General features: G+C 37.6%; 1 protein-coding gene across 4 annotated transcripts in view; it reads left to right on the forward strand.

The window, feature by feature from the left end:
- Rictor (RPTOR independent companion of MTOR complex 2) overlaps positions 1–13,905 on the forward strand; it is a 102,897-nt gene that overhangs the window by 34,270 nt on the left and 54,722 nt on the right. For all 4 annotated transcript variants that reach the window (XM_036206858.1, XM_036206860.1, XM_036206859.1 and 1 more), the window contains exons 4-6: positions 7,839–7,903; positions 8,908–9,039; positions 13,220–13,283. In XM_036206858.1, coding sequence (XP_036062751.1) covers positions 7,839–7,903; positions 8,908–9,039; positions 13,220–13,283 — 261 coding nt within the window. The remainder of the gene's footprint in view (positions 1–7,838; positions 7,904–8,907; positions 9,040–13,219; positions 13,284–13,905) is intronic.

Consider the following 13,905-nt stretch of genomic DNA (forward strand, 5'->3'; position numbering starts at 1 on the left):
GAGTTTTAATGGTAATATTTTAGATGGATAAGAGATTTTTCATTTTTAAGTATGAGCTTTTGTTTTAACTAGCATTTGTTTTACTATTAAGTCTACCTCTAGCTGTTGGTGTTAATAGTGCTAATGTTGTGCAGGGTAAACTTCTTTCTTAAAACCTCATAAGCCATGAAGAGAGGGAGCTAGTGGTGTGATCTTTCATCATGTGAATGCCACACACCATGCTTATGCTCTGACATCATCTCACTAGATACAGCAGTGTGTATAGCAGACTGATGATGAATATAATCTTAGTGTTCTATTTTTAAGACAGACAACATGTTCACAGTCTAGACCGCCTCCTAAAGATCATGAGAATGTTAGGCTCTTTCCATTAAAAATTTTTAAAAGCTCTGAGAGTGAAATCCTTCTCTCATCTGCTGCCCTTCCCCCTCCAAAGCACTCTTCCCTTTTTCCAGAGGTTCTGGCTAGAAAGTACTGAGCATTTTTCTGGTAACAAACAAAAATATGTGAATATGTTTATGTGAGTGTTTTTGTTTATAAGAAAACTAAAAGTGTTTTGTAAAGTGCTCTGTTTTATTTACAATTTATCATGTATATACAACGTATTTTTATGTGAGTTTAAGATAAAAATGTCTATAAATACAGGTTAGTATGTGCTTGTCTATGTATATTTATTTGCAGCTTACGTTTTTTTTTTCACATTGCAGTATACCATTAAAATGCTTTTCTTCTAAATATACCATTGTGATTTTATATTTGTCTCTGTCTGTGTGTGTATGTGTAAATTACCTTCTAAGAGTTAGGCTTGGTGGTGCATCTGTAATCCCAGCAACTTTGAAGGTTGAGACAAAAGGACCTCAAGGGCTTAGGGCTAGTGAGATGGCTGGCTAACTCAGTGGGTAAAGGCATAACTGCTGAGCCTAATGGCCTGAGTTCAGTCCTAGGGACCCACATGGTGGAAGGAGAGAACTGACTCCTGCAAATTGTCCTCTGATTTCCACACACTTATTGGTGGTACATGTGTGTGTTCACACATCTATACACATACTATAAGTAAATGAGAACATATACATGTAATTCAAACTCAAAGGTCTTATCTGGGCACTTTGGTCAGACCCTGTCCTACAAAGTTAAAAGAGTAGGGAAGGGGTGACTGGAGTGTAGCTCTTGCTTAGTGTGAGTAGACTCTAGGTCCAGTTCCACAAAAAAATAAATAAGGGCTGGAGGCATGGACTTAGTTACTATTTATTGCTGTGATGAAACACCATGACCAAGGCAACTTCTACAAGGAAGAGCTTTTGGGGAGCTGAGGGTTACAGAGGGTTACAAGTCTATTCATCGGTAGGGATATGAGTCTGTCTACCTCTTTGGCAGGGCAGCAAACAGCAGGCATATTGACTGCAGCAGCAACTGAGAGTTCACATCTCAAAACTGCAAACAGGAAGCAGAGGGCCCTAACTCTAAATGATTTAAGGCTTTTGAAATCTCAGAGTCGGCCCACAGTGATATACTTCCTCCAGCAAGGCACCTAATCCAAATAACCACCAACTGGGGACCAAGTATTCAAATGCCCGAGATTTGTGGGGACATTTCATTCAAACTATCACAGATTGGTTAAGAGCACTGCTCTTCGAGAGGACTTAAGTTTGACTCCCCGCACCCATGTGTAATCCTATAGCCTTCTGTAACTCCAGTTCCAGTGAATCATACCCAGTACTGGTCTCTGCAGGCACCAGGCATGCAAGTGGGACATACACAAGCATTCAGGCACAGCATCCACATATATTATCTAAGTAAATAAAGAAATTCCTTTTAAGACTATACTATATAATTCTACTGTGTGTAATAAAAAAATTTTAAGTTTGAGTTATTCTATGTTCCTGTAAGATAGAGCAAATATTCATTTAACTCTGGTTCTAATTTATTATTACACATTAAAAAGTTGGCCATGATAGTAAGCATCATAGAAGTATTTCTATTCATTGCTGGAGAAATGCCTCAGTGTTAAGAGCATGTGCAGCTCTTCCAGAGGATCAGGGTTTAGTTCCCAGTACCTGAGTCACGTGGCTCATAACCATCTGTAACTTCAGACCCAAGGGAACTAAAGCCTCAGCCTCCACAGGCCCTTGCAGATGTGCGTGTGCAGGCACATGCACCCTCGTGTGGTTAGAAGTCATACAAACCTATTTCACATTTTAAACATTTTTTAATAGGAAAACTTACGTTCCCTGGGAGATGACTTGCAAGTGTGTCTTGACTTTTTCAGAGGTAGCCCTTTGTGACTATATAGTGATTATGTGAGGAAGTCATAGCGATCTGCTAAAACAATACAGGTTGGTGCACCAATGATGGGCATGGGTTTTATATGCAAAGAAGCCGATGACATGTTCATGACAAGACTGTAGTTTCTAATGTTGTTGAATGGTATTAATTTTATTATATAGGTGACCAATTTAACAAACCTAAATTAACTTGACTAAAATGTCATTTTCTTAATCAGTATGAAGATAAAATGTTAGGTTTTAGTTTCAGGCAAAACAATCCATGTTGGAAATGCCACTGATTGTTTTTGTTATTGCTTTTCCTCTTTTTGTTTTAGATTTACTAAAACTCGTACATGTGTGTGGTGCTACATGAATATATGTATGTGCACCATGTGTGTGCTTTGTGCCTGCAGATGACCAGAAGTGGGCATCAGATTGTCTGGAACTGAAGTTCCAGACAGTTGTGATCTACCATGTGGCTGCTGTGAGTTGAACTCAGGTCCTCCACTAGAGCAGCATGTGCTCTTAACTGCTGAGGCATCCCTCTAGCCTTATCCCACCCACACACCACTTCTTGATATTAGGCTCTAGAATAATCACACAAAATAACTCCCAAACCAGCGCCAGCTTGTTCCCTCTTCATTTCTTGAGTGTGTGAGTTTGTGCGTGTGTATTTCACTCTTAGATGCTTCCGTATGATTAAGTTGTATCATCTTTATTGGCTTTCAGTCTTAAAGGGAAAGGGTAGCCTTCTGGGGAGGGGAAGGGAACCAGTAAGAACTAGGAGAGCAATGGGAGAGGTAAATGAGGAAGAACCAAGTGTGACATGTAAGTGTGGAAATAATCTGTTACTTTGTATTCTGCTTGAACATTAATTTATAATTAAAAATGAAAATCTTAGATTTTTTTTACTAAACAGTATTTTATTTTTTTCATTATAAATGGCAAGTTATTAATAATTACTGTATATGGTACTTTCATTAGAATTTTGTGTCCAAATTTTAAATTTTTTGAGATCATGATACTATTACGTCATTTGTTCCCTTTCTTCCCTCCAAACCCTCCCATGTGGTCAACCAATCCTCTAATGCAAGCTTGCTGGGTAAAGGAAGCTCAGATCTCAACAGGAAACCTTTGTGGGCCTCCACAGACTTTACAATTTTTCTACATTTTATAAGCATCTATATTAACTTTCCAGATGAAGTTAGAGTTCTGAATTTTGTCCTCCCTAAATGTTGTAAGTTCTAATCCTTAGGACTTAAAATAGGAGTACATTTGGGGGTTAGGACCCTTGGAAAAGATAAGTGAGGGAAAATTGAGGAAATAAAGGTGGATCTAATGTGTGACTGCTGCCCTCAGAAGAGATGCAGACACAGATGTGTATGGGGAAAGACACGGGAAGATGCAAACGTCCACCTGCAAGCCAAAGAGAAAGCCCTTTACCAGACAGTACTTCTGCCCATATCATCTGGACTTTGGGTCTGTGAATCACGAGGAAGAAAGTTTCTGTTGTATATGTTTTGGGGGCACTGGCAAACTGTAAGAGAGTCTTAATTTTCTATATTTGCTGCAGTCTCTTCTTATGAAAATAGTCTCATGTAGCCCAGGCTGTAGCACCTATGGAGACTTCCTGCCTCTGCCTCCCAAGTACTGGGATTACAGGTGTGCTGCTACCATGCTTTATTATTAGAAATTAATAGCATAGATATAGTGCTTATAAATCTACAAAAGTAGATTTTGTTTCTGATGTTCTTTGCAAAGTTTGCAAAGTATTTTTAGTTCATATCCTCTTGTAAATATTTTTTGACTTAATATGTTACCTTCGCTTTTAGGTATATAGTTGGTTTTTTAAGGTACAGAATATTTTCCTATGGTCTTAAAACTTTGAAAAAAACTTAACCGTTTTACAGATATATGTATTTATTTAAAAATTGTCCTTTAGTTTTAAGTACTTGGAGCATTATATGTTAAAACAAATTAAAGAAAAAATTTCTTAATCTTTTGAAAACCTTGTTGTGGAATATTAGTTTAAGATGTGTTATTTGTTTATGCTGTGGGATATTTGTTTAATGATGCAAAAATGTGCTGCATTCTTTTATGTTAATTTGTTTAACTCTGTAAAGCTGTGTTATTTTCCCTGCCTCAAATACCTGCTTGGTCTGATAAAGAGTTGAACAGTCAACAGCTAAGCAGGAGAAAGGATAGGTGGGCTGGCATGCAGAGAGAATAAATAGGAGGAGAAATCTAGAAGAGAAGGAGGGAACTAGAAAAGGAGAAGGAGAAGAGGACTCCAGGGACAGCCACACAGCCACACAGCCACACAGCCAGCCATGGACTAAGAAGGGAAGAAAGTCATATAGAATAAAGAAAGGTAAAAGCCGAGAGGCAAAATGTATTTAAAGAGGAACAGGGTAATTTAAGTTAGAAAAGCTGTCTAGAAATGAGCCAAACTAAGGCTGGGCATTCATAAGTAAGAATAAATCTCCATGTCTTTGTTTGGGAGCTGGGTGGCTGGCCCCCAAAGAGTTAAAACAAAACAAAACAAACAAAAAAACAAAAAAAACCAAACAACAAACTACAAAACCTGAAACCTCTCCATCACATTGCAAAATTAAGGATTCTATAATAATGCAGTAACTAAGAATAGCTATTCTGTTCTATCTTCACCTATTCTGTTTTGAACTTAAAAAAAAAATCTTTCCGGAGTCTCCCTTCTTTCCTATCTGTGGAGAAATTGTGAGGGCGTTTTGCACGTATGCTACTGCAAGATGTTGTTCCTAAGGTCTGTGCTTTTCACAGTGACTGACAACAAGATTACCTAGGAGTTTACTTTTCTGGCATCATAATGTGGAAGATTAATAACACTTTGGAGACCTTTTTGAGTTATTAGTACTAAAGAATTTACTTTCTCTTTAATCTGTTTCAGTTAGTCCCAATATATGAGGAAGTTTTATTCAACTTCTGAGTAGAAACCAGTTTTCAAATTTCAGTCCTAAATTAGAACCACATGTAGCTTGTAAACCAGTGTTCTTAATAACAATAACCAAAGAAGTTTTGAAGACAGCAAACTATTTGGCATCAAGAAGTGCAGGGACCAAAGTTGCAGAGAAGAGACTCTTATAGAAGCAAACTTCCTTCTCTGAATCTTATACTCATGGAATTCCTGCTGTCCTGCACTGTAGATGGAACCTGAAGTTCAGGGGTAACCCTGAAGAGTACTGTAGTGCAGGATAGAAAAGACAGCCCCAGGAGGGCCGCCTTGTGTGTTGTTGAATCCTGGGGCAAACTAGGAGGAACACTCAACATGTAAGCTAAATAGACAGTTTGCCGTGGAACTTTGTAGTATTTGTATAAGACAACTGAAATGTACTATCCTGGGGACCAGAGTTCTTACTGACAAGTTTTCAGTTGAAGCCTTGGAGGTGAGGAGAATCCAGAGGGTGACTGGGTCCTTGCAGAGCCTGCTAACCTGTATTGGGTACGGTGCAGTGCTCAGGGAGAAAGCTGACCTCACTAAAGGGGAAAATGCCGTAGTCTGTAACGATCACAGGAGCCACCAAAGGACAGGGCTGAATACATGGCCAGATCAAAGGAAAACGAGCCCCCAATGATTCCATACCAGTGACATGGGCTTTAAATAACCTTGTAACTTTCAAGGAAAGCAGAAAAATGGGTGAAAAGATTTGGGACGTTTTAAAAAATTAAATGGCAATTTAAGAAGAGAAAAATACATTATCTAAAATTAAAATTTTCTAGATGTGTATAGTACAGTGTTTCTCAAGCTTCCTAAAGCTGTGACCCCTCAACAGTTCCTCATGTTGTGGTGAACCCCAACCATAAAATTATTTTCTTTGTTACTTCATAATGGTAATTTGCTACTGTGATGAGTCATAATGTAAATACCTGATATGCAGATAGTCTTAGTCAACCCCTGTGAGAGGGTCACTCAACTCCAAGAGTGGTTGCACCCCACAGGCTGAGAACCACTCCTACAGTAGAAGATAAACATCATTGAAGATGACGTCAATAGGAACTGTTCAATAATTGAAATAAGAGAAAAGGGAAAAATTGAAAAGATGACTTATTGAAGGTGTGACATGTATATACCCAAATTACCAGGAGAAAAGAATAGAATTGGACAGAAGTGATTTGAAGAGATATGTGGGATGTCAAAACAACAACAAACTGATAAAATACTCAACACTAGAGAGCCACACATAGTTTTTGTGTTTGTTTTTTACCCCAAAACAGAGTTTCTCTTTGTAGCCCTGGCTGTCCTGAAACTCACTTTGTAGACCAGGCTGGCCTTGAACTCAGAGATCTGCCTGCTTCTGTCTCCCCAGTGCTGGGATTAAAGGTGTAAAGGCCTTTTTTCTTTTGTAATGTGCACTGGTGTTTTGCCTGAATGTATGTCTATATGGGAGTGTCAGGTACCCTGAGACTGAAGTTACAGAGAGTTGTGAGCTGCCATGTGGTTGCTGGGAATTGAACCCAGGTCTCTGGAAGGATAGTCAGTGCTCTTAACCACTGAGCCATCTCTCCAGCCTGCAAAATTTTATTTATCTTAAGCAAGATAGATACAAAGGAAACAAGCTGAACAAATCAAAGTAACACTGCTGAAGAACAGTGATGTGAAAGAAAATCTTTGTGAGAGTTTGAGGAAAAAGGACTTGTTTCCAAAGAGCAGACAGCAAGACTTATGGTAGACTTCACAACCAAGTGACATGAAACTTTAGGAAGAGAATAGCAGCTAACCTGAACTTCAATATAGTCACCAAATTAGCGTCAAAAAAGAAGATAAAATCCTTTCCAGACAAATAGAAACATGGAGAATTGGTAACTACTAAACTAGGCCAAAATCTGGTCAAAACACCAGGAAAAGATGTCAAAAGTAACAACAGCTTTTGACCAATGAGAAAAAAGGTGACATTTAGGAAGAACAATGAATAGTGAATATAGGTGTGAATATAAATTATTATTGACTTTGTATGGATTGAGAAAATCACCAATTAACAGTAGTGATAGCTGATGCATCTTGAAAGATAAAAAGAGAAACTTATGGGAGTGAGGGCTAAGGGTGAATGAAGGTCAAGTACTGTGAGCTCCCAACATTGAGGATGTGGTGAAGAAATCACGAGGTAGAGTAATTAGTAATGCTTGGAAACACAGTGGCAACCACTGAGAGTGGTAAATAAGACATTGAGAAAGGCAGAAAAGGGAAAGGAGAGCCGGGAGGTGGTGGCGCACACTTTTAATCCCAGCACTCGGGAGGCAGAGCCAGGTGGATCTCTGAGTTCGAGGCCAGCCTGGTCTACAGAGTAATCTCCAGGACAGGCACCAAAGCTATACAGAGAAACCCTCAAAAAACAAAACAAAAACAAAGGGAAGGAGAATTAAATCTAAAATTGTGGTTAATGAAAGTAAGATGATAGAAATAATGCAGCATATTTTATAATAAAATTATAGATTTTTCAGAAATTAAAGAAAAAATGCCCTATTTTGAGCCTAAAATTGTGCATATAGATAAGTAAATCTAACTCACATGCAAGGTATTTTTCTGTTTCTTCAAAACAGCTTCTTTGTGATATTGGCCATAGTGAAGAAAAATTGGGCTTTAATTATGAAGACATCATAATTTGGTAAGTTTAGTTTAGTCTTCTCTCCCTTATTTTAGTAATTTCCATTGTAACAATTTAAAGTAAAGGTAGGATAATGGCAACACATGCTTAATTCTGTAGAAACCGTGGTTGGCCAGAAGAAAACTTCAGGCTCTTCAGTGACTTTGTTGTGTTGGAAGCCTTAGTGGAGCTTTTGTGATTGCTGGATACAAAGAACTAAAGTTACTGTTGAAAAATATCTGGACTTCTTTAAAGGTTAAATTTCAAAATTGAATTTGTAGACTGAATTTCTCTCACTCTTCCCAGGAATAATATGAGCCAATAAATCTAGATTTTACTTAAGAAAATGTGTACCTATTACAAATTTGTTGTATGCTAATAGTTATTGATCAGGCAGTTTCATTACTACTTTTTGATGAACTTAAAAGTTAAGATTTTTAGTAATGTGTGTTTGCTACTGTTGAAGATGTTATTGGTTTAAACTAATCTTCCTTTGGAACTTATGGAAGCACAGATATAAATAAAGGATACATTGTAGAAACATAGCTAAAGATACACTTTGAGAAGATTCTAAGGGAGTTCTCCTTGTAGTTATGCAGTGTGCCAGAACAGGATTAAAACTCAACATTGGCTATGTTGGTGAGACTGTTCGGAGCCAGAATGGGTTAATAACATCATTAACTGAAAGTCTTTACTTTGGAGTAGTTTTTGTTTGTTTTGTGGAATTAACAATACATAACTGAAAGTTTGGGATATCCTCAGCTGAGGAAGAAGTTGATCTGGGTGAATGCTCCAAAGTCTGAGACTTTGTTAGTTATCTCAAGTGTTCAGAAGTTTGGCACTCTAGATTTTCAGATGAGAGATACTTCGTTTGGCTTAGCCTTGAAAGTAGTCCCAGCTTAAAAATACCAGAAATGAGAAATACTTCTCATCCTAAGCATTTCAGATGAGGGTTAGGTAAACTATACTGATATTTCTGTATGTCTTTGTAATAATAACAAAACTTTTTGTTTGTTTTCATGCAGTTTGCGCTTAGCTTTATTAAATGAAGCAAAAGAAGTGAGAGCAGCTGGGTTGCGAGCGCTGCGCTATCTCATCCAAGATTCCAGTATTCTGCAGAAGGTGCTGAAATTGAAAGTGGACTATTTAATAGCTAGGTAATTTTCCTAGACTGGTTTATGTTTCATATGTTTTTAAGGTTTTGTGTAGAGTATTAGCGTAGTATCAAATGTGTACAGATTTTTGATGTAAAGCTTGATAATGTTTGCAAACATACAGGATCATGTAAGACTAAGGGCATTTTTAGTATACCAGGGAGGCAATTGTAAAATAATTTGTTCCTTGTAGACTGGTTTGCCTGCCCTTGCATTTCACATTATATATATTAAGTCTACATCAGTTATTTCTTATCTGAAAGCTTCTTCCAAGTTGATAGACTTTGTTTTTTCAGTTTATTTTTGCTATGTAGTATTTAAAGATTAGAACACAATGTAATCTGTTAATTCAGGATAGTGTTCAGTGTTGAGTTACTTGAAAGAAGCTGCCTGAAATTTTTGTGCAGCTCTGTGAGGCTCTCATTTCTTACAAGCATGTATACAAATAGGAATGTTGGAACGTGATGCATGTGTGTTTAGCCTTGGGAGATATTGCTGTATGAATTTTTTTAAGAAATGGCACTAATACTTTCGGAGGTTTGTGAGCTTTGTTTGTATTTACTAGATTTGGGTGGTGGTTCTTGTTTTTTAATGCTGTAGGTTTGTTTATTTATTTATGTTGTTTTGTTTTGATGAGGCCTCACTACATATTCCAGGCTGGCTTCAAACTTAAAATTCTCCTGCTCAGCCTCTTGAGTGCTAGGGTTTCAGACATGTACCAACGTATGTGCTTAGATTTTATAATGGTATCAATGATTAATGTCGTTAATCTTTTTCTTTACTGTTTTTAGCTGCTAATTTTTAGAAAAATAGGGCATATTGTCTTCTTCCATAGCAATCTTGGTACACTTTATAGTTGCACTAGTTTGCAGATTATATTATCCTATGTACATAAGCATTAATGGCAAATGACGACTTATTTCTTCCAATACTTTAACCTCCTTACCCTTGCATCACCACCTTGCTGAGAACTGTACTGAACTGAAGTCTTTGAGTCCAGGTGGACAGTGTTTGGTAGTCCAGTGTAGCTGTTTGGTCAGTTACCCGTGTTGTTGTGTTGTTGCAGTAAGTACCATTTCCTCATGGTAGCTTGTTGTTCTTACATTAACTGAAGGCGTTGGCTGTTAGTTCTCAGTTCTAGCAAACACCTGAGTTGTTGCCTTCTTTAGTCTTTGAACAATACTGTGCAAATCTTGTGAGTTGTGTTAGTATTTTCCACTACGTGGTAAGAATAAACCAGGGGACCTTACAGGGTTGGAATTTTTTTTAATTGTGGTTTACTTTCTTTAGTGGGTACAAGCACCATGTTGTATCGGCTGTTTGTTTGGAACTCACTAAGTCTTGGTTTTGAGTTCAGCCTTCAGCAATTTTGAGAAGTCTGTCTTCTTAATACCGCTTTTTCCTCAGTGCTGATCCCGTAGCGCCAGCCTTTCTCTTGCATGTTTCCTTGCTTATCTTTTATGGTGTTTATATATTCAAGCTTGTTAACTGGTTACATGTAGTGTTTTTGTCGTATCTGTTCACTGAATTTTTCTTTTTCTCTCTTGGTGGTTTTTCTTCTGTTTCGTGATTTCAAGACAAGGTCCGAGGCAGCTCAGACTGAGCTTGATTCCTGGTTCTCCTACCTTTTACCTTCTAAGGCCTGGGGTTGCAGGTAGCCACCACACACAGCTGGCTCCTTGAATTTATATTTGGTTAGTTGGTTTGCTTTTAATGACCAGGGTCCTTTTTCAAGAGCCTCTCAGTTCTGAAGTCTTTTCTAGTAGTTTTTAAAGTAGCTGCTCTGGAGGTTGTTTTCCATCCCTACTGTGCTCAAGGCTGTCGTTCTTCCTACTAGCAGAGCGATGTCATCCACCTTCTGCACTTCGCTGCTTTCTGTTTCTCGTTACAACTTACCCTTACATGTTTATTAGCTCTACCAGGAGTTGGTTGATGGATTTGATTGATGGATTGTATTTTGCCTGCATATATGTATGTGCACCATGTCCCTGCCTGGCGCCTGTAGAGGTCAGAAGAAGGCACCAGAACCTCTAGAACTGGAGTCGATCCACCATGTGGGTGCTAGTAACTGAACTTGGGTCCTCTGCAAGAGCAGCAAGAGCTCTTAACCACTGAGCCACCTCTCCAGGCCTGTCTGTCTAGTTATTTTTCAGTGTGTATGTTGGTGTCTTTCTGCTACTTTTGCTCCCATCGCTCTGTGGGGCTCTAAAGGTTTTATGTGTTACAGTCTACCTTTCCAGGGCACTCTCTGTGCACTATGTTGAATCATCTTTAACACTGCCCGATATTGTACTTTTGTCTGGCACCCTTACTGCAGTTTTCAACCTTTGCTGTGTTTTGTTGGTTTATTTTCATAGTTTAAGGCTTACTTTTTACTTTTATTCCACTCTTTCCTACCAGTAAGTCAGTCTCTTTAATGTTTTATTTCAGTTACTGCCTTACGATTTATTTTACTCTAAAAATTAGTTTCTGCTTTATTTCCCTATCTTTCTATTTTTATGGATATACTAACCATAACCGTAGTTTTTTTGAAGTCTGACAATTCTTAATATGTAAACACCTATATTATTCTTTCTGTTGTCAGTGTCTTTTGATTTGGAGTTCTTGGGACTTTTGTTTTGTTTAGGTATTTGTTTTAAATCATGGCTCATAACAACCATTAGTGTTTAAAATTGCCAGCACTGCATCATGGTTTCATTTTGCTTTGAAGGGAGTTTTATTCTAGAGTCTTTCCTGACTGCATTGAGTATATTAAAATAGTTTAGGTTTTGCTAATGTCCAAGGAAGTAACGATTTGGAGTCTGAACCTCAAGTGCAGGCATTTAGCTGAGTTGCCTCCTTGGCCAACCCCAGCCCAAGCATCTTTCTTAGTCATGTATTTAGTGGCATCTCTGCTCTGTTCCTACACTTCTCAGAGTAGGTTTTTACTTGGCTTCTTGGAGCCTAATTCTGCCCTTACACGACACAGAACCTGACAAGTGTTTTGGTGAGAACACCGCATGCAGCTTTTTAAGATCATATTCCTGTCCTCCTCTTTTGGGCCCTTATCTGCCCTCTAGTTAAATCTCCCTTTCCAGTATACCAGAACTCTTACCTGCCCTACATGCGGGGCTGACAGATGTTCCAAGTGGAAAAGACCTGATTGAATGTGGAGCTCCTTATGTTTCTCTTTTCAGGCTTATTCTCCATTTCCCTTTTAGTAGTAGTTGTCCAAAGTAAGGTTTTCAGTCTTTATGGTTGGTTTTGGCAGGATTGGGTATGAGCCAAGCGTCATGGTAATAGCCAAAAATATAAATCTTGTCTGCATGATTTTGTGTGTGTGTGTGTGTATGTGTGTGTGTTTTGCTAGACTTGAAAAAGCAGACATTCTAGCTCTCCCTTACTTTTTAGTTATATTTAAACAAAACAGAAATGCTTTTGAATAGTAACTTACCTACCTATATAAAATATTGGTTAAAATACTGAACTGCCTAACAAATATTTCAAAAATAATTTTGTTATGTAAAACAAATAATCTTTCAAATTTTATAATTTATTACATTTTATAAGGCGATGTCAACTAAATGATAATTTGATCAAATGTTTTTGAGGAGAATTCTGAATTCAAATTATTTAATAAAATAGATTTTGTTGTTTTTTTTGGTTGTTTTTTTGTTTGTTTGTTTGTTTGTTTTGTTTTTTTGTTTTGTTTTTGTTTTTTGAGACAGGATCTCACTGTCTGTCTGTCCTGGAACTCACTTTGTGGACCAGACTGGCCTCGAACTCACAAGAGATTTACCTGTCTCTGCTTCCCATGTGCTGTGATTAAAGGTGTACCACTATGCCAGGGTAAAATAGGATTCTTACATTGAATAAGATAGTCATTATAGACACAGTTTAAACCTGGATTAAAATAATAAACTAAAACAAGATGGAAATATTTCCTATAGTCTCTAATACTTTGCTCTGTATGTTGTGATTCTTTATAGATGCTTTTTTTCCCTTGATATTTTAACTGATGTTTCTGGTAACATTTATCACTAGACATATGTAAATTAAATATTTGCTGTTACTGGGAAAGCATATACTATAGTTTTTGAAGTCTTAATTCACTGGGTTGGATTATGAAGGTAGATCTGACCTAATATTCTGTGAGGTGTTGTTACATAGGATTTCTCAATGACTGGTGTTTTGTATTGTTTAGGTGCATTGACATCCAGCAGAGCAATGAGGTGGAGAGGACACAAGCACTTCGCTTAGTCAGAAAGGTATGCGCGTAAAGGCATATAATGGATGCTTCCGTGTTCAGTGCTTCCAAATTTAGATTTTGTGGGATATTTTCATTAAAATTTGAAGAATGAATTTTCATTAAACATTTTAGTTTTATGAAATAAGTAGATCTGTTGAACATCGTGATATGTATGAATATTTGAGTCATTAGTCTGTGTGATTGAGAATAGCTTCTTAGAAAATGATCATGCTGAGGAGTATTTCTGTCTATAGTGGACATGTAAATATAATTACTGCTTGGTTGTTAGGGAAAGGATAGTTGCCTCTAATCATCTTCATCATCCCCTTCAGTGTTTGGTTCTTCCTAGCTAGTAGTATAAATATCCCAAACAGGAGTTCACTGCTTTCAAGATAAATTTGTACACAGCCCATGGGAACTTGGAATAAACTATTTGGGTGGATAGCTTTGCTATATAAAATGCCACAGTTTAAGCTGAGGAAAGGATTTGAATAAAGGCAATCCACAAAGCTTCTGGTATTCCTTTACAGGTTTCTCTTTCAGTTGTTAATGATGTGATGTTCTTGTGACCACCCAGGAAAGTGAAGAGAAAGTAAATTTGATTGAGACACATCTCTCCAGCCCAGGTTTCACTCTTTAAG

The sequence above is a fragment of the Onychomys torridus genome, chromosome 15 (assembly GCF_903995425.1).
Source record: "Onychomys torridus chromosome 15, mOncTor1.1, whole genome shotgun sequence".
Taxonomy (NCBI): domain Eukaryota; kingdom Metazoa; phylum Chordata; class Mammalia; order Rodentia; family Cricetidae; genus Onychomys; species Onychomys torridus.